General features: G+C 38.5%; 1 protein-coding gene across 1 annotated transcript in view; it reads left to right on the forward strand.

The window, feature by feature from the left end:
* ITIH6 (inter-alpha-trypsin inhibitor heavy chain family member 6) overlaps positions 1 to 21,995 on the forward strand; it is a 539,081-nt gene that overhangs the window by 398,239 nt on the left and 118,847 nt on the right. The window contains exon 5 of the mRNA XM_044090532.1: positions 8,125 to 8,372. Within this exon, the coding sequence (XP_043946467.1) occupies positions 8,125 to 8,372 (248 nt within the window). The remainder of the gene's footprint in view (positions 1 to 8,124; positions 8,373 to 21,995) is intronic.

A 21,995-nucleotide genomic window follows, 5' to 3' on the forward strand; every position in this document is an offset into this window, starting at 1 on the left:
CTCTTCTTGTACTCCCTTTAACTATTCCTTTGTGTCCATGATTCCTGTTTTCCACTCGATGACACGGAGCTTCCTCCTCTTCTTGTACTCCCTTTAACTATTCCTTTGTGTCCATGATTCCTGTTTTCCACTCGATGACACGGAGCTTCCTCCTCTTCTTGTACTCCCTTTAACTATTCCTTTGTGTCCATGATTCCTGTTTTCCACTCGATGACATGGAGCTTCCTCCTCTTCTTGTACTCCCTTTAACTATTCCTTTGTGTCCATGATTCCTGTTTTCCACTCGATGACACGGAGCTTCCTCCTCTTCTTGTACTCCCTTTAACTATTCCTTTGTGTCCATGATTCCTGTTTTCCACTCGATGACATGGAGCTTCCTCCTCTTCTTGTACTCCCTTTAACTATTCCTTTGTGTCCATGATTTCTGTTTTACAGTCACTCTCCTTCTCTACTGTGTAACCAGCAATTATCATTTCCCATTCAACCTTCGAATCCATTGTTCTATCTCACCTTTTTCCATGTATCCATTATCCCCTTAGTCACAGACTCTTCTTCCACCTTATTCTCCCTTATCTCCTTCTCCACTTGTCATAACCACATATTATTAACTTCAACAGACATTAAACGATCAGTGCATCATTTTTAATATCAGAAGGCTTTGGAATGGTTTCATGGTTAAAATACAATAAAAACAAAACCAAGTAAAGGCTAATAAATAATGTAATACCAAAAGTTGATTTAGACATATTCAGCTTAAAAAAAAAAATATATATATATATATATATATATATATATATATATATATATATATATATATATGTTTAGATGACATCAGGTTAATTAATCTTAATAATAATTATCAAACAGAATTTCATGTATATGAGTTTTGAAGCTAGATTACATCTCAAAAATGGCTTTATTACCTAAACTGCTTTACCCATTATATACTATATCTTTAACATTTATTAAATAACTAATTAAAGACATGTAAAACATTAACAAGCTTCTTAGGTTTCCTGAAAACCTGAATTAGTATACATGAATCATATTAGATCTTAGAGCAAAGGAGGAATTACATTTCCTAATATTAAAACATTTACCCAGGCAGATATATATATATATATATATATATATATATATATATATATATATATATATATATAGGGTCTATATCATTTCATTGAAAACTCATTTCATTGAAGCTTAATTCACTGACACATATTCACTGAAAGCTCACTTCACTGAAAACCCATTTCACTGAAACTCATTTTGTTAAAGGGTATATATGACCTATTCCCCACTGTTTTACAATCCTGGAGTTAATATATAAAGTAAGGGGGTGTGGGGAGCACAGCCCCCACATTCAGGGGGTGCACATAAATTGGTTATATGTTGTCTTCTCGAAGAATGTTTTCATTACACTTGTAAATATCCATCTATATGCTTTAAAATATGTACAATATGTGGAGAATTTACGCATGGAAAACTTTGTATAGAACAATCTACACCGTGATAGATTAAATAAAGTGACTAAATCAACTAATAATAAATGCTGGATATATAAATCTCTTAAAGCCATATGGAAACATATTTGACTGTTCACTCGTTCAAGTATATTGGCTGAAAATTCAATTATCTATCAAGTGAAATAACACTGTACTTACTAAAGACAGGGTTCGTTATAATACTCTTATTTCAATTATTTCAATTATCTATCAAGTGAAATAACGCTGTACTTACTAAAGACAGGGTTCGTTATAACACTCTTATTTCCTCACATATAAAAAGGAACCTTTTTTTCTCTTTTTTGTACTATTTTAGCAGTTGCAAGGAAGAGAGTAACAACAAAGTGGTTGCAATAAGCAGCACCCCTATGTACAGAACTCCTTGCATTTCTAAGATTGGTTCATAGCAAATAAGTATACCTAATCCAACTGAAATCTCCATCAAAAATAGTAAACTGAAGTTCTAGATTTGTTGGAGAAATGTTAAATGGGCTGATTTAGATATTCTTTTTCTTTTAAGCATATTTCAATTAATACTATTTTATACGAGTTACAGGTTTCAGAATGCAAGATATAAATAACTGCAATAAGGCAATGATATGTATATTGCATATAGCTGTAAGTTTGTTTAATAGCAGTTTACATATCTTGCTATTGTTCAAAATTTAGATGATGATAATAAACGTATTCTTTTTTTAAATAATCTGTTGCATGTGTAAATGGAAATTAATATGTGTATATGTTAAGATCTTAAATCATCATCACCCCCCTTTTCCCATTTTCTACATGGGCTCAGGGTGATGTGTCAACTATTGCCATCTCTCTCAGTTCAGTGCCACTCTCTTGCCTTTGTCCACACTCATACCTTACTGCTGCAGGTCTTCTTTCACACAATCCATCTATCTCTTTGCTGGATGCCCTTGTATCCTCTTGCCTTCTTCCTGTCTGTCCCAAATCTTCTTCACCAGATTGTCTTCTGCTTTTCTACACGTGTGTCCAAATCTCTGTAGTCTGTTCTCTTTAGTTTCTGCAATTGGAGCTACTTTAGCTTCTGCTGTTCATCATTTCTTGGTATTTCCCACAGTGTGCATCCTACCACCCATCTCATACACTTCATTTCCATCACCGCTAACTTCCTCAACTGCTCTGCCTTTCCTACCCAGGTTCCAGTACCATACTGTAGTACTGGTCGCACCACTGTTGCATGTACCTTACTTTTCAGCTTCTTTGCCATTCTTCTGTCATGCACTATACCTGACAGTTGGCTGCAACCTCTCTGATTCTAGCTTTGACCTCTTCATTCAGACTTCTCTTCTTCTCAGCCACCACTCCCAGATACTCAAAACTATTAACCTGTTCCACTATCTGTCCTTTTATTTCAATTCTCAGCTTCTTCTGATTTCACCCATTTGCTGCCATTACCACTATCTTATCTATACTCATTCGCATCCCATAGGCCTTCAGTTTTCCATTCCTCTAACCTTTGCTGAAGTTCTTGCTCAGAGTCTGCCTGTAATGCCACATCGTTTGCATAAAGCAGCTTTGTTGATCTGTCTACTCCGACCTGTTTGCTAATGTAGTCCATTACCAGTACAAAACAGTAGTGGCCTCAGAGCTGAACCTTGGTGCACACTCATTTCCACTGGGAATCCCACCATGAGATAGCACACTGTTCATACTTGAGTCATTGGATCATTGTACATAGCCTACACTAATTCTACCAATGTTTCTGGGACTTGGCCCATGGAATACTTCCACCCCTAAGCCCTGTTTTCTTTTGCTGTTGCTTGTCATACCTGTGGTCCCTATGGAAGAGGTAGCAACAAATGGCTCAGTCCCAATCACCCTGGTCTAGCAACTCTGTCAGTTGGACGGCATTCCAAAAATGGTCTGCCAGTGTCATTGCCAGAGCTTAGTCTTTCTGTGCTGAAGGACCTAGTTTACACATGACAACTTCTTACCTGCAAATCTTACATATATACAAATATTTCAAGAATGGGCATTAATTGCCTTATAGCCTGCCAATATACAAAAACAGTTGTTCTTATACTAAGTGTACAGGCTGTTCTTCAAACTATCTAAACTAGTGCTTGCTTTAATGTAATTTGGTGGTTTATTTCATACATGAGCTGTCCTTTTGGAGAACCAATTAGTACACTTCACATTCCTATAGAATCTTCTACATAGGCTGTCTGATGATCCCCTACTATTTTTTGGTAACCCCAAACATTCCCAAAGGTGGTTGTCTCTAAATGTCCTATATACCTGAATAAGGTTTCCTCTTAAATATCTGTATGAGACACCTTACAAGTTCAGGTATATTAGACTTCATAATAACTTACATTTTCACACCCATGGATGTCCTCAGTATATTTCTGCTGTACTCTTTTGGGTTTAGTTATGCTTGTTTTCTTATAAGGTTAGTTTCCATATTGTTATTTCATACTCAAGTTTGGGTCTAAAGTAACTAACAAACAATAACCTCATAATTTCTGATTTTCTAGACTTTATAAATCTTTTAATACAATATGTGGTTCTATAACTATCACTAGCCAGTTGGTTGATATGATTAGAAAAACTCAAAGATGGATCTTCTCATATACCCAGGTCCTTAAAATTAATTTGCAGCTTCAATCACTGTGTGCTTTATTAAATACTCACCTTTTAGTTGATGTCTCCCAAATCTCTCCTGTTTAGTTTTCATGCATTTATCAGCATATTATTCTCCTGTGTCCAAATGATCAATTTACTGAAGTTCTTTTGCAGACATGCCCTATCTGTAACACATGTAATCAGTTTACCCAAGTTCAAGTCATCTGCATACAGACTGTAGAAAACCTCAGATGAAAAAGGTAGACCTGAAAGATACAATCTAAACAAGTAAGGGCCTAGGACAGAGCCCTGTGGACACCCTGACTGTAACCAAGAATATCACCTGCCCATTTCCTGTATGATACTTGCCATGTCCTATTTGTAAGCCATGCAGCTATCCGTCCCATCAAAATTACATGAATGGCTAGTTGTTCTAATTTATTGATCAGTGTTTTATGCATGACCCTGTTAAATGTTGAAGTTAAATCTATGTAAATTGCATCATAGCACAATTTTTCATTCATAGCAGTTATTATATTGTTATAAAACATCATGTCACAGGTGGTAATAGATCTATTTTCAACATATGCATGCTGATATATGGTTTCAAGTCGCAGCCTATCCAATTCTTACAATAACGTATCCAATATTAATTTCTCCATTATTTTCCACAGCATGAAATAAGACTTAAGGGTCTGTATGACTCTGGGTTTGTCCTACTCCCCTTTCCCCTAAAGACAGGTTTAATATGTGCATGTCTCCAATATTGAGGAATCTCCTGATATTTACATGACCTAGTGAATAATAGAAATAATGGTTCTGTAAGTTCCTGATAAAGTGTTCTTACATCATTATTACTATCAATTTGTATGTCTTTACTCCTTCCACATCTTGTGTATCTATAAAATGTTTTCCTATTATGTTAAATATCTTTATATAAATTTTTCTTCAAAAATTTCTTGAGCTAGTCTCACACTATGCTTAATTTGTTTGTCTGGCTTATTTATTTCAGTTTTCAAAGCTGCAGTTTGACCTCTTTTCCATTTCTTATATTTTCTTTCTCTCATCTTAATCAAATATCTCATTCTTTTAAAAATATATCCTTCTGATGTTGGGTACCTAGATCCTGATGATAAACATTTTTTTTTTATTTATTGCATTCAATTTCTCTTTCAAAACTTTCCACATTCCTGCTATACATTTTCCATTGAGCACCTCACTCCAGTTAGTTTTACACAGTGACTGTTTTGTTTCCATATAATCTGCAATTAATCTTCTGTGCATTGGTTTCAATTTCATTTTGGCAGAATTATCTAGAAACAAATTAACCTTTATAACCCCATGATCACTGCATATCAATAGTGGTAAAACTTGGCATGAAGAAACAGTAATCTCTTTAGGAACAGACACAATGTCTAGTATGTTCCTTTCCTGGTAGTTTTTTTTTTTTACATTCTGAAGCAATTGTTCCTGATGATATATTGTGAATAATTTCCTTACTAATGTTGATGAATAAATATTATTCCAATGTGTTTCTGGTAAATTTAAGTTCCCAGCCACAATTATTCTTCTCTTTTGTGTTTCATTCAAGAAATGCCTGAATTCCTGTAGGTCATCAGCATTCGACTTTGGTGGTCTATACACTCCAACAATCGTTATTCCAGGGTTGTCTTTACTGTAACATTTACACAATCTAAAAAATAATCAGGAAACCTGGTACTGATGTAAACACTAATCCACAACAAAAGAACTGAACAGCAGCAGCCTAACAAACATGGAACTTTAATAACAAAACAAAAAACATGTAGATATAAACAGTCACAATTTAGCACTTTTGTCTTATATAAAATACATCATCAGAACCATGAAACACGAAGTAAAAACAGTTTTTAAAAGAAATTCATGAAAACACCCCCCAAAAAACACCCAGTCAGGTAAAAGGGACCACTAAAACCCTGGAAAATCTTAAAGAAACAGTAAATACAGAATGAATAACACTGTTTACAGCTTGGAAGCTCTCATTTTAAGATCACTGATAACAGAAATGCCATCATTAATCCCTGGCAAATGTCTGGCATCTAATCTAAATTGCCACAACATGTCACAGTGCAATAATTTGTTCTTCCAGTCTCCTGTGTAGGCAGCTGCTTGTACTTGTTCCAAAATAAAAAGAAACAAATCTTTTGGAACCTAGACAGGATAGGGAATGCCTAGCCAGGGAGTTCTTGGTGTCAGCCTTCTGTATACTATAAACATGCTGATAGAGTCTTTTGTTGAGGGCATTGTTGGTTTTGCCTACATAAAACACTTGCATTGGGTGCAAACCATGATATATACCACCCTTTCAAGAACAGCAATAAAACGTGCCCCTTTTTGCATGTTTCATGATAATGTCCACTAAGGGACCTGTATAATTGTTCTCAATGTAACAACACTGGGGACATCTCCCACATTTCAGAGTAACTGGAAGTCTAAAAATGAGGTCAAGACAAGGTCTGTCCAATAAATTTTTAATGTTGGCTTAATTTTGTATGTAAATGTGGGCTGGCTATTGACTAACTGATGGGTCCCTTCACCACAGGAAAGAACATGTCAGTTCTTGCAAATAATCTGCTCAGTATTCTTAGCATCCAGGGAATATTGAAGGATCATGCACTTTTGATCAGTGACTTTATTAATTTCCTTCTGGTTAAACTGGGTAGAGTTCACCAAGCCGTCCTTTATGATAGCTGCATACCTCTCCATTCTCCCTTTCCAAACCTCAGCTTGAACACTGTCTAAAAGGGAGATAAGGTATCCTTGGTCTATAAACATGTTCTTAAGGACTGAGAATTCATCTAAACAAGTGGCATCATTAGAAGTCAATCCTGAAAGTGCTAAACCATGACAGCTTTTATCTCCAAATTTTTTGTTTTGTTATTAACTTCGAAGTTTTGTTACTGCGGTGGTGGTGTTGCGGTAGCGTTGTCACCTCACAGTAAGACGTTGTCCTGTTTGATTCTCAGCTAGAGCATCTTCTGTGTGGAGACATGCGTGAATGGGTGTACCTTCGTTGAAGGTTGTGTGTCAGGGCTGGCAACTCGGCATGTAAAAATCTACTGCCAATCATTAGCGGACCGGAGTTCTGCTGTGGCGACCCCTAACCGGGAAAAGCCAAAAGACTCAACAACATTAATGTTCGAAGTTTGTTAGGCTGCTGGTGTTCAGTTCTTTAGATTTATACAATCTATAGTGTTTGCGTTATCACTGAACATGTAATAATCTCAGGTCTCATAGCTATCTTTAATCCCTGTCATAATACCGCCACCTGATTTTTTTTTTGTCAGAATGTCTGTTACAGTAAAAGCACTTTCCCCTAACAGAACTGGCTTCCAGTCATTGTTCTTTAACCATGTTTCACAAACAATAACAAATAAAACATTTTTATTATTAATGTTCCTAGCACTAACAACTATTAAAGATGCACTGAATGTTGCTATCTGTGAAAGTTTACATTTTGACCTGGCAAAAATCCTGCCTTATGTTGTAAAATATTGCAAAATATCTGCTGCAAAACTTCTCTTCTTAGGTTTTATTTTGGAATTTGGTATAACGGTTAAGGTGTTTACCTTATAGACAAAGGTACAGGGTTTGATTTTCACATGGGGTAATTGCTAGGCTTAAAATAGCCCATGAGGGCAGTTAGCCTAGTACTAATTTATGAACCTATAAAGAAGTTTCAGGATAGCACTGTGGCCTTATGGCATTATTACATTGCTCCTATTCAAATGCGGATTATCGCAATGACATTGGAAGGTGTGGCTTAAAAGCTCAGATAATTAAGGCTGTGATTTGCTAAAGTATGACTCTGAGCATGTTATTTAATCAGAGTATTCCAAAGTTCTACCTGAAAAAGGTATCTGTGCTTAGTAGGTTTACCTGGATAGCAAATAAAATAAAATATTTTCCATGGTATTGTTTAATGGTTTAAAAAGTCATTTGCTTAGATATAAACATGCTAATGATTTAACAAATCACTTTTTTGCAGGGAACGGGAAGCTGAGATATTTAAAGTGTCTGTGAATGTAAAACCTGGTGAGCAGATTGGATTCACTCTTACTTATGAAGAGCTCCTTCAGAGACGTTTCGGAAAGTATGAGATTGCACTAAGTGTCAGACCACAGCAGGTGGTCCAGAACTTGAGTGTGGAGGTGTCCATTTCAGAAAGAACAGGCATTGAGTATATCCAAGTTTTGCCTCTTCGCACTAGCCGGCTACTGACTAATAACCTCAAAGGTATGTAACAACAGCATAAATGTGGCTGAAGTTTGCTATTAAAAAGAATAAAAATATACACATCAACATAATCTGCAGAGCTGCTGTTCAGCGACTCACAAGTTTACAGTGGCTGCACACCACTGTGTCAGACTGCCCACTGTGATCAATCATCATTTTACAGCAGCCTGCACTCTTTAACTGATTGCCTTTGGTGTGTCATGTTATCATAAAGATGTCTGTCAGAGTGATGACAGAAAACCTTACTGACCTTTGAACTCAGACTGACTGGTAAGGTAGTAGTCTTGGGCTAGTATGTCAGGTTATCTCTGAGGATAAATACTTTTTCTTCAAGGTCATCTGCTGCATGTACTTAACCATTCTATTTCTGAATACAAGAAGACAAGGACAGGTCATAGGACAGTAACTCACACAAATAATGCAAAGCCAGAGAAACACTAGTCCTAAATAAGTGTTTGTTCTTTTCTTGGCACCAACTAGAAAACATTTTCTATTTGCTAATATATGATTTTCTAGTAGAAGGTTTTCTTGTCTCAGTTAGTATCTGCTACACATCCTCAGAAAAAAAGTGCCTAAAAGGTGTTAAGATTCTATCATCCAGGCAGTTACTTGCAGTTGTTTGGGGTCAGGATGTATCAAACACCCATGGTCTTATGTGAGTAAATCCAATCTGTGAGGAATCTTATGGTAATTGCCCTTGGCTATTTCCAGAAGAAAGGAGGATCACTGTTGTCCTAGCCAGAAGGGAGTCACCATACTGATCTTTGGAAAGTCCATCTGAATCTTCAGGGGTACCCTGGATATTAAAGGAAAGGGTGGAAAAGCATACTGGAACATTCCTGTCCAAGGAAAAGAAAAGAAAAGGCATCTGTCTTCTAGGCTTTCTTGCACAGAGTCCCACAGCAGAATTTACTAAGCGATGTGGGAAGATGCAAAAAAGATCTGAGGTGTTTCTCATACATAGATCAAACCTTGAAAGACCCTTTGATTCAGGTAACATGTTTGAGGGTCTGTCCTGGTCCTGCTCAGTTTGTCTGCTACAGACACCTGTAGAGTGAGATTGTGCTAAAAAGCTACATCCCAGGCTACTGTGTTTATTCTGCACAGAGGATAAGATCTGCTTCCCCTTGATTGTTTATGTACCACATCACAGTGGTCTTGTCTGTAAACACTTATTGAAGTTCAGGGGACCACAGAAGATTTAAAGAGTTGAGACTATTTATGAGAATTATCTTCCTTTTTATATTGATGCATTTTGGTCCTTCGACTCTGCACTTTTATCCCAAAGACACTGCTCCCCAAGCAAACTTTGAGACATCTAATGTGACTAACCATATTGGAAGAAGAGGAAAAAGTGGGTGACCTAGTTTCTAACAGATGTGGTGTCTCCACCATATAATCTACCTATTCACAAATCCTAGCATTGGAATTTGAAAAGTCAAGAGATGGTAGTGCTGGGACCATAGAGATTTCAATTACTATTTTAACTTTCTCATGTGGTGTCTTACAAGAGGCATTAAGAGTAGCATCGATGCCATTATACCTACATTCCTCAGGAATTTCCATGAAGAGATGGAAGTCTGCATAGAAAACCTCAGGAATACATCTAAATACATATATTTTTTTTCACGTGGAAGAAACAATCTTGGAGCTAAGTTGTCCAGCAGACACCCCAGAAGAACAATCCTGTGTGGAGACATAAAAGACTTCTGAATGTTATCTTGGAATCCATGCTAGTGTAGGATATTCCTTACTCAAGTGAAGGATTCATGACACATTGAAAAAAAATATGCAAAGGTAAGCAAGTTGTCTAAATAAGGAAACGTGAATACCATGCAGTCTGCAGTAAGCTATCACAGGAGTGAGACACTCCATGAAGGGTCTATATCATATGAGCGAATCGCACAAATTGCTAACGCTCATAATATCAAACGTACTGGACCTCAAACTTCCTATTGTGGGGGGCTGTGCCTCCCACACCCCCCTCTAAATATATATTCCAACTCTGAGATCGCACTACAGTGAGGAAAGGGCAAATATCCCATTCTTCACTATACTGCGATTTCAGAAAAAGCACTTTGAGGTCCGGTGTGTTTGATATTATGAGCGTTCGCAATTTGTGCAATTCGCTCATATGATATAGACCCTCCATGAACACCCTTGGAGGAGTAGATAGCTGAAAGGATAAAAATGAGAACTGATAATATGATCCAGACACACCAAACCTTAAGAAACACCTGAAATTTGTATGTATAAGAATGTGATGATATGCATCTTTTAAATCCAGTCTCGCTAGAAAAGTCAAATAGGAAATAAGGGGCAACAGGCTGTGAAGTGACAACATTTTGGGTACTTTCACAAAATAGTTCAGAAAGCAAAGGTCCAGAACCGGTCTCCAAGAGGCTCCTATGTTTGGCACCAGAAATATCTTCGAATAAAATCCTTCATCTAACTGAGTAGGATCAACAGTTTCTATCAGCCTCTGAGCCAGCATATCCTGGAGGACAGGCAGGAAAAGAAGAGTTTTGTCTGGCGGATGAAGAGGAGTCCCCAGAAGAGGACGGAGAAACTCCCACTGCTGACTGTAACATTGATGGATTACTCTCATTACTCATAATTCTGAAACAATCTTTTGACAAAGAGAGAAATGGATATTCAGGCTTTCTTAAAGAATTGAAGGACTGCCAGGGTGGGGGTGGGTGGGAGGAAAGCCTATCATATAGTCATTCAGACTTATTAGACTGTCCTTTGCTCTTGGGGGCTCTTGCTTTTTTTGTGGACCCTTCCTTCCACTGCTTTTTTAAATGTCTGCTTACCAGCAGATTGTTGGGACTGTTTGTTTAGCTTTTTTTTAATAGACAAGCAAGTGTTGAATCCCTTGGTAAACTTGAAAAAAAGAGGGCTGAAAAATCTCAGATATCCCCTGAATCAGCTTTCCCCTCTCATCAGACATTTTAATGACTTCTGCAGCAGAAGGTCCAAAAATGACTTCTCTATCCACGGGAGAATTAAAAATGTCTTTTCTGACATCCTCTGGGAGGTTTTGTGAATGTAGCCAGGCAAACCTGCTCATAATAGTTCTAGTTGCAGCATTAGAGTCATGTACATTATGCACATTTTAAACAATGTGTAGTAACTTGTGAAGCAATAGAATCCAAATTACACAAAGCAGTCATTGCCAAAACATTCCTTATATTCTCCCAAGTGGTCAGGATAAACATCAGCATATGAGCCTGACAGCTGGGAATTCTAAAACAAGCATTGCAGAAACTTACACTTTTTCCCCAAACATCAAAAACCTTTCCGTCCTTCTCAGAAGCAAGATTAATATTAACAAAATGCTTAGCTTCTGCTGGGTTTAATAAAGCTATTTCTGCTTAGTATGGTCTGTGATTAGTGCCTAAACACTTGAAAGACTGAGAAGCATTATATAATCTGTCTACTTTTGGAGTCAGCTGGCTTACTATCAGGAAATTGCAGTCTGTGGCAAAAACAACCTACAAAGCAGAAAGAACAAGAGGAATATGTGTAGATTCAGGAAATTCCATTTGAAATAAATCTTAATATTTTCTAAGGGGCTGAGAAGCATCACTGTTTTCCCACTGAAACAGCTGATTCATTCTGGAAATCATCTCAGAGAAAGGGAATTCTTCACAGGTGGTATCCAAAGTCATACTCTCTTCAGATTCTGAATCAGAAATCTGTGGAGATATTACATCATCTGTTCCTTAACAGTCTTTTTGAGGTTCAAAATCCTGAAAGAGGAGAGGGTAGCCTCCACCATTCTGAGCTGGGAATTTCTGATGAAGGCTTATTGTGCCTGTTATTCTAAGTTTTTTGTTATGCTTTAAACACTTGGGCTCTAAACCAGTTATTTTACATTAGGAAGGATTTTGGTCTATGTTCTTGTGACAGGAGAGGCTAGCCTGCACCCTTCTGAGCTAGGAATTGCTGGTGTAAGTCTTATTGTGACTTTATTTGATTGGCTAGAGGGCTAGCTTGTTTAAAATTTGAATCTCTGTGCCTGAGGTGTTTGGTGACCGCACTACTTGGGAAGAAGGGTGTTGCTGGTTTCTGCTAAACTCTACCAAAGCTAAGACTTACATTACCATATCCACTGTGTTGGCTTTTTTTGCTGCACTAATTGAGCATTTCTGTGTTGAATATCTCAGTTTTTTACCTTTTTTATAGTCTTTAGTTGGAACTGCTACTCTCCGTGCAGTGGCGCCTAACAGTGATCTGTATAAATGTCAATATCCCACAACAAAATTCCCCCTTGTAATCTATGTAGACACGGATCTCTCTTAGTGTAAGTTTCCTTTAAAGTACCTTTACTTTTGAGACCATTTGTTTTAACCTACTAGAGCATCCAGTTTGCTCATAGCTGAGCATTGCTCATCAAGTTTCTTTTGTTATTAACCTATTCAATATGTAATGTTCCCTCATTCCTCCATAGTTGGTCAATAGCCATGGATATGCATTTCCCAACGCTGTCTGGGGCCAGTCCGGTTGAGATGGGTAATCAAAGTCATTGTAGCAATTGCCTCACATACACTGATATCCTGCCTATGCTTAATAAAACAGATAAAGTATGTAAGAGGTGTAAATACACTTTAATGCTGGAGGCATAACCTCTCATACAACCAGAACTAATCTTATATAGATTGTCAATAACATTTTCACCATGCCTACTGCACAGGGTAAAGACCTTACACATAAAACTAGTTATGCTGAGGTACTTACAGGTAGCCTTCCTAAAAAATAAGACCTTCTGCACAGCACAATCAAAAAAAGTGTTCTCAGCTTTCACGTAAACGCTTCTTTAAAACACCACCCACAGGTACACATAGTTACACTGTATTCATGCCTCTACTGCTAAGCCCTTAAAGCATACCAGCGCACAGCCAAATTTCCTGGCCATTGGTGATTCTATAGTGAGGCACACTGATGTCCCCCTCACCAGACAGAGTAAGGAGAGTGTCACCGTTTGCTGCCTTTCCCAGGCTAGGATCCATCAATTCATATAGTTACTCAAGTCACTGAATGACAGGTACCAGATGACTCTGTCATAGTCCATGTGGGTGTTAATGACCTGAGACGTACCTCACTTATATAAAGTGATACATGATCCAGCTCTCTGATATGTTCATAGGTTCATAGGTTCATAGGCAGGTACTAGGCTATCAGCCCTAGGGCCTATACAAGCCTAGTTATAATGATTCCCTGGCTATTGCTTTCCACAAATATTTACTTTTCCAGACCCCTGTCTAGCAGGGCCACTGATGTGATCCCTGGGGTGAATTTCCTATCTTCCTTCCAATCATCAAGGTTCCTCTTGAAGAGGGCCATTGAGGCGCTCTGCCTGACATGTATGGGCAGCCTATTCCAGAGTATGGGGAGTCTCTGGGTCAGGAACCTATTGCTCCAGCATGTTCTATTCATCGTAATAACAAGGTTAAGATCCCTGGAGCATGTGGCTCAGAGGGAGTGGGAATTCTTTAAGTGTAGCATGTCCAACAACTCTGGGTTTGACATGGCCTTGTATGTTAGGCAGAGATCATCTCTGAGTAGGAAATATGCGACAGAGTATAGCTGGAGTTTCTTTAGACGGTCAGCATAAGGCATCTGCTTTAGGTCTGTAATTCTTTTTGTGAGGTATTTCTATGGCCTTTCTAGGTGTTGCAGATGTTTTGTGAGGTGCATACCAAACTGGGCATTGTATTCTATAATGGGTCTAATGAGGGATGAGTACAAAGGGACAATGACCTCCTTTTTTCTGGATGAAAAGCCCTTAGTGATGAGGGCAAGGTGGTTCACACAGCCTACTTGGACCTTGCCAAGACTTTCGACACTATCCCCCACCCTGGAATCATAGGTAAACTTAATGGAAGGATTTTCTAACTGTTGTGGCTATATGGTTATCAAAGGTGAGACCACTGTCCACCTGTGTCCTTAGGTCTCTTATCACACTTTCGGTGTTTAGTGTACTGCCACCTATGTGGTAGTTCACAGGTATGTGGTTTTCCCAAAGGGGACAACTATACATTTTTTGGCATTTAGCTTGAGCCCATGGCTCTGGCACCAGGCATCTGTTTCGTTAAGGCCCTTTTGTAGTATATCCACATCATTTGGGGATTCAGTAATGGCTCCTAGCTTGCAGTCATCTGTGACCTTTGTAAGCCAGAGTCCCTTAGTATTGGCCTGTACTTCAGAGAAGTAGATGCCAAACAAGAGTGGTCCCGGGACAGAACCCTGCGGTACATCACTTGTCACTTGTCTGGAGCTGGATTTGGAGTCGGCTTACTTTTACAGTGTATATTCTGTCAGTAAGCCAGTTTGCAACCCATCAAGTGACACAGGGATTAATGCCCAGCTTAGTAAGTTTACCTATGATTCCAGGGTGGGGGATAGTGTCGAAAGTCTTGGCAAGGTCCAAGTAGGCTGTGTGAACCACCTTACCCTCATTCACAGCTCTGGAGATTGATTCAAAGAAGTCAATCAGGTTCAGGAGGCAGGATCAGCCCTTCACGAACCCAAAGTGGGTGGGGTCCAGTGTTTGAAGGTTTCCAATGTCCTTGTTTATAAGTTCCATTATAATACGTTCCATGGCCTTGCAGATCAGGCTCATCAGACTGATGAGACAGTATTTCCTGGGATCCAAAGTGGACCCCCCCCTTTTGGAATGGGATGACTATAGCTGTGCGCCACTCTGTGGACACAAAGCCTGAGGTGAGGCTATGATTAAACATGACACATAGGTGAGGTGCCAGTTCATTTTGTAAATCATGCAGTACACTGAGAGTACTCCAGCAGTGCAAGGTTAAAATGCCTTTCACACCTTTAGACCAGCTACTGCACAGTATGGCACTAAAGTTGGAGGAATCTCAGTCTATATTAAAACCAACCTCACATCCAGACTAGTTAAAGTGTATGACCCACTGGAACTCATACATGTGCAACTCACCATAAACAGGCTCTGGTACCATATCCTTGCAACATATAAGTCCCCGTCCATATCCCAGGAAACCCATACTACCTATCTCAAGGTATTAGAGTTTCCCACTATTCAACCCAATATGATCTTCATGGGGGATCTCAACTACTCCAGTATAGACTGGGAATCTTATACCACTTCTAATGCACAATTCCAGCAATTCCTAAACTTCATTAATACAAACATCCTTGAATAGATGGTCCATTCTCCTACCAGAAGTACAAACATCATTGACTTTATACTCATGAATGAGGGGGAGCAATGTTCCTCACCCAATGTAATGTCCTTACTTGTCAGATCTGACCATAAGGCAGTACTGTTTGAAATAAAAATTAAATTAGGGGACCCAGCAAAACCAAAAATCATTAAGAACTATTCCAAGGCTAACCTCTATCTACTAAGCAACAGCATGCCCAGTTAATGCCATAGCATATGCTGAGCTATTTAGCAAATCCCTGTACAGCCCTACTGATAGTTGTATCCAGTGAGCTGTGCTCTCTCATATTAAGAATAAAACAAACTCAAAAGACAAGCCACCCTGGTTGAATCACAATATCAATTGGTTATACAACAAATGAAAAAAAATCTTGGCCAAGTTTAGGAACAACAAAGCCCAACATACTAAAAGCCCCCTAGCCAATCTAAACATGCAGCTAAGAGGGTTAATTAATACTTTAAAGTCTAAATTTGAAGACAAAATAGCTTCTCAGGCAAAGGAAAACCACAAAGCTTTTTACAGCTATGTCCGTAACCTCAAGGGAAATATGCAACAATACACGGAACCCACAGTAAGTGGCATTGCCCACACTGAACCGGAGGCCATTGCCAACATTTTGGTTGACAGGTTCAACTCAAACTTCTCCCCCACTCCCCTTAATAGTCTACTGGATCAGTTGGACAGGAAACAGGAAAAATGCTTCACACTTATCAAGTGATATATAAAAATCAGTGTATACCAAGATTATATATGCCTTGCTCTGAAGGAAGTATGAGTCTCCTCAAAACTGATTATTTGTATAGATCTGCAATCGTAGGACTGCATACATATCTGCTGACCTCATCAGATCTAAACATAGTGAAAGTTTTGAAACATAAAACGAACAAATCTAAGATGACTTTCCTGCTTTGTTTAGCAGAAGCATATTGGTGTCAAGCCGGAATGAAAACCACACCAGAAGCAGACAAAACTCAGACAACAACTGAATGCACCAAAAAAGCAAAAGAAAGAAAGAAAATAAGAAGCAGCAGATGAGAAGGCAAAAAATGTGGAAAAGGCATAAATATATTTGCAAGTACAGAAAACTCTTGGAACAGCCTCATGTTCATCAGGATCTAATGCAGGAATGGTTAAGGAATGGTGAATTTAAACCAAAAGATGAAAGGCTAATATTAGCGGCCCAGGATAGTAAACTACATATACATTGGTTTACAAAGTCCATTGAATATGCAGGAGACACAGATAAATGCAGGTTCTGTAACAGTTGTACGTCTTGTTGCTGGGTGTGATACACTAATGGCAGAGGGCCTGTATACTGAAAGGCATAATAATTTGGCAAGACTGTTATATTGGGGATTGTGCACATATTAGAATATGGAAGTAGCTGAGAAGCATTGGAAACATGAGCCACAAAGCCTTATAAATAATGATGAAGTTTATATCACATGGATTTCCCATTACTAACAGTTCAAAAAATAGAAGCGAGAAAACCAGATATAGTAGTCCATGAAAAGAAGACAAAAGTAGCATTGATCATTAAAATTGCTACACCCAATGATTACTGTGCCTTATGTACAGAGAGACACAAAGTCATAAAATACCAGAATTTTCAGGCAGAAATGAGGGTAGTGTGGAAGAAGAATACTCAGACAGTTCCAATAGAAGCAGAAGCAATGGTCTCATGAAAAAGAATTTACAGTCTTATTTAGATATGCTACCGATGCATGTAATGCCATATGAATTGCAGGAGGATTCAGTTCTGGGCACATTGCGGGTACTGTGAAGAGGACTTTTGGCTAACAACAAAGACTGAAACTATACTAATTTCATGAATTTAATCATACTTTTACTTAGGAATGGGGTCCATTCCCATCATGGTATTAGAAACCCAAAAGACTTGATGAAATTAAAACAAGAAACTGGAAGCCATTGACAACCTTTTGGCTGATGGGTTCAGCTCAAATTTCTCCTCCTAGTCCCCCCAGTAGTCCAAAGGAAATACCATGTACCACAATCCGCCCAACCGTTACCAGGGTACTGGTCATCAATGCACTTTCCAAGGCCAAAAACACTGCATCGATGGGCCTCAATAATATATTGGGTTGCTTACTAAACAGCATGTAACATAACCTCTCTAGTCCACTTGAATCACTTTTCAGATGGAGCCTACAGTCAGGATCTGTGCCCAAGGAATGAATGATGGCTACAGTAATCATTCATTCCTTGGGCACATATCCTGACTGTAGCCATCATTCATTCCTTGGGCACAAATCCTGACTGTAGGCTCCATCTGAAAAGTGATTCAAGGAATGAATGATGGCTACAGTCATTCCTCTGCACAACAAAGGTCCAACCACTGATCAGGGTAACTACAGGCCAATAGGTCTGAACAGCCTCATATGTAAGGCTATGGAAAGAATCATCATCATGGACATTATAAACAAGGACCTAGGTAACCTACAAATATAGAAACATTCACAGTTCAGCTTTGTTAAAGGAAAGTCATGCCCATTAAATGTGGTGGACTTCTTTGAGAGGGTCACCAAAGCAATGGATGATGGCAAAACTGTGCAAGTAGCTTACCTTGACCTGGCAAAGAATTTTGATATAATACCCCACTCAGGCATTATAGACAAGCTCACTAAATTAGATATAAACCCTCTTCTCATCCACTGGCTAGCCAGCTGGCTCATCGATAGTACCCAGGAGGTCAAAATAGGAGAGGCCACCTCCACCATGAAGCCACTCACTAGCCTAGTCTTCCAGGGCATAGTAATGGGCCCTGTTATTTTTAGCATCTATTTCTCTGAAGTGGAAGCAAATTCTGAAGTTTTATAGCTGACTAAGTTTGCATATGAATGCAAGTTGGGGGTTATGATCAATTTCCCTGCAGACACTATCCTTCTTCAAGAAGGTCTATCTCTGACTAACAAATGGTGCCAAAGCTGTGGTCTTAAACTCAATGCTAAGAAATGCATAATTGTACCCTTTGGGAAGTCAGCCATCTCAGCTAATTACCATGTTAATAATATGCCTCTAAGAGTTGACTCAGTGTCATGGATCTGGTTATCTGTGTAGACAGTAGCCTTACCTTCAACCACTGTGTGGCCACAGTGGTGAGGTAGTCCTTTTATGTTGCACAATTTATAAGTAAGGACATGGCATCTAGGTAGAAAGAGGTCATTATCCCACATTACTCTGGCATTATTGGGCCAACCATAGAGTGCAATACTCCTTTTGGTATGTACCTGACTAGGCATATGTAGCAACTAGAGTGACCTCAGGGGTTCTTTACAAAAAGAATATAAATATGATAAACCTGCCTTACACACAGTGCCTAAAAGCCTGTTCCCTCTACTATCCTATACATTGGTGAGGGGTGATCTTTGCCATGCTTACAAGGCATCCACAAACTCCACACTTATGAATCCCCTGCATATTTGTAAGTCAAATAGTACCAGAACTACAAAGTCTAGGGACCTCAATTTTGTCTGTGATTTAAACAGAACATGCCGGAGAGACAGATATGTGTACCAGAGACTGCCCCTCCTAAGGAACATCCATGTGAATCTGAGTTCATTTATTGCCCAATTTAAGAACAACCTAGACCAGTAGATGGGGAATAGGAAATTTACACCAGGCCTGTTACCCATGTCTCTTATGGACAGAGGTAGCTTATAAATGCCTGAACCTCATTGTCCTGTTTGGATACACAGATCCATCATTATACTTTTGGGAAAACTTGGCTAAACTTAGAAAGGTCCCCACATCATTAGCCTAGTAACACTCTATGAATCTTCAGAATAATCAGAATCCCTTTTTGTTTTAATAGAACCAGCCATATATGAAGGGTTAAAAGCCTGCATTAAACTCTTAGATAAACTCTGTAAATTATTCCTGTCCAGTGTCACTGAGACAGGGGAAGACTTATGTTTTGTCTTTTGTTTCTTTTTGACAGGAATTTCTGATGAAATAGATTAAGAATTACCTGCATTCACCTCCCTAGGGATGAGAGCAGCTTTCTGGCAAACTAGAGAGGCATTCCTTGCCCCTTCTCCCAGAACCAACAAGAATGGCTCTCCCCTGCTCAATAAGGGCAAACTAAGATTCACAGATGACATGTCTCACCCCTGGTCCATATAGATGTGGACTGAACCAGTAGGACCGAAGAAAAACAAGGAGTGCTCAAGGTATCAGCTTTGGCTACAGTAGAGTCACCCACCTAATGCTGAGGCAAAATATTAGCTTGCTCTGGTGGCAAAGGCTGCTCAATAATCTTTTTCATTTTGTGGCTGGAAAAGGTGCAACTGAGGATCATTTAGGTGGCTCCATGGTTAAGCCGAAAAAGGCTCTGGATCAATAGTCAGCAAAACAGATAAGTTGCAAAAAAGTAACTTTTTCACTGAAAAAAAACCCAGCAACAATCACTTTACATACCCCATAAAGTAAAAGAAAAACAATTTTCTTCATAGAAAATGTAGTTTTAAATAAGTTTTAACAATGTTTTACCACACAAAGTAAAAAAATGTGATGCTCCAATTTAAAAGTAAACAAAAGTCACATAAAAGTCAATAAATGCATGTTTTCCTAACATATAAATATTTTACTGATAAAGTAGGTTTCTGGCACAAAAAATGGAATTTTTTCCCTGAATGGAACTTATCTGCCCAGCAATGGAAAAGCATTAGCCGACAGTCGATCCTTGAAAGCCCTCAGCTGACTAATAGTTTGGGTGTCCAGAAGGTGACCTGAAGCTTAGGCAGCTGACCAGCTGTTATCTCCAGGAAGGGCATAACCCATATAGCTTAAGCTACTGAAGCAGTGATTAATTCTAGAACATCCATCTTTCTAGAATCCATGAAACCTCTGTCACCGTGTAAGACTTGTTCGTCTAATGTTGCATGTTGATTAGAGTATCTATCAAACAGCACAGAGCAGACTCTTTGGAACTTGCCATAATAGCACATCTTCGAGGAGATTTTTTTATTAAATCTGTTTCTCTTCCACCACTTCTTGGTTAGTCAAGAATATCCTTTGTTTTTGGCCTCATTCAGTAGATTTCTGTATTTTTAGTTAAAAATGGGAAATACCAACCCTACTGTTTTAGTAATCCTTAAGATGAAATTTACATTATCCCTGTTGGGAGAATTTGGAGGTGGCAGGTTTGCCCTTACCTTCCATCAACAATGACAAAGAGATCTGTGTGTCACTCAACTACCTTCCAGCAGTAGCTACTATTTACTCTTCCCTTTAAACTTGATTGCATAAGGTGACTGACATGATCTGAGGAGTGACATCCCTTTAAGTTATAATTTTGATTACAATGAGGATTATGTAGGAGAATAGAATTTTGCTGACATTTACCAACATGAACTTTTGTTTAAATTTAATATGAGCTTCTTTGGCTAATCCAGTTTTAATGGCATTAAATTCTGAACGCATTTCATTAACAGGTTCTTGTTTTGTGCTTGGACAGTAGAGTAAGGTAGAGTCAACAGAGTTTGAATTATTTGAATTCTGTTTACATGTAGAATATTTAATTTGCATAGAATAAAAAAGTGGTGGGCTCATACCTGATCCTTGGAGTCTCCAGTCTTGGACAGGTAGCATTCATTTAGAGTATTCTGCTGAGAGGTTTTTTTTCCATCAGTTAAGCAGCTAGTAAAAATGTTAATGTACTAGAGTGATAACCAGTAGTTTTAAGATGATCAATGATGTGTGATCAATACTACCAAATGATTTAAAGAAATAAAGGAAGGTTGCAGCCAAAAGGTTGGCCTTATCTAGAGTCTTAGCAACAGTAGCTGTTACATCTGCAAAATCATAAGTTCTGTGAACAGTACAAAAGCCATGTTTCTGAACGATGTTGCTATTTTGAAAATAATCTATTATCTCTTTATGACTGAGTTTTTGTAATACTTTAAAAGCAGGGTTAGGATGCTAGTTGTACAGTAGTTATCAACCTTTGTCATTACAATTTTTGAAACGTGGGATAATCTTTAACATGCTTCATGTATTGGAAAACACCTTTTCCAGAATAACTCTGCTAAACAGCATAGCAAGAAAATGCACAATAAAGTACAGTATATGGGAAGATTATTTATGAAAGGAGTGCCATGCTGGTTTATTTTACAATTCATTTGGAATGATGAATGTATCTGCTGTAGTTTGAGTGGTAGTGCTGAGGTGCCTAAGGTGAACAGCAAAGTTTTTTTCACTATAGAGTCCGTAATGGTTAAGTAGTAAGTTTGAAAACTTTCATTTCTTTGTCTATTGTTTGATAAGCCTAATAGATTGTGAGTAGTAGTGTGACAGTGGTGAGGTCTGCAGTGGGAGTGTTGGATACATTTAAGGTGGAGGTGGGATTACATCAAAGATCAGATCTGAGCCCTTTCTTATTTTCAGTGGTCAT

Source organism: Protopterus annectens, chromosome 12.part0 (assembly GCF_019279795.1).
Source record: "Protopterus annectens isolate FY-2018-M chromosome 12.part0, PAN1.0, whole genome shotgun sequence".
NCBI lineage: Eukaryota > Metazoa > Chordata > Ceratodontiformes > Protopteridae > Protopterus > Protopterus annectens.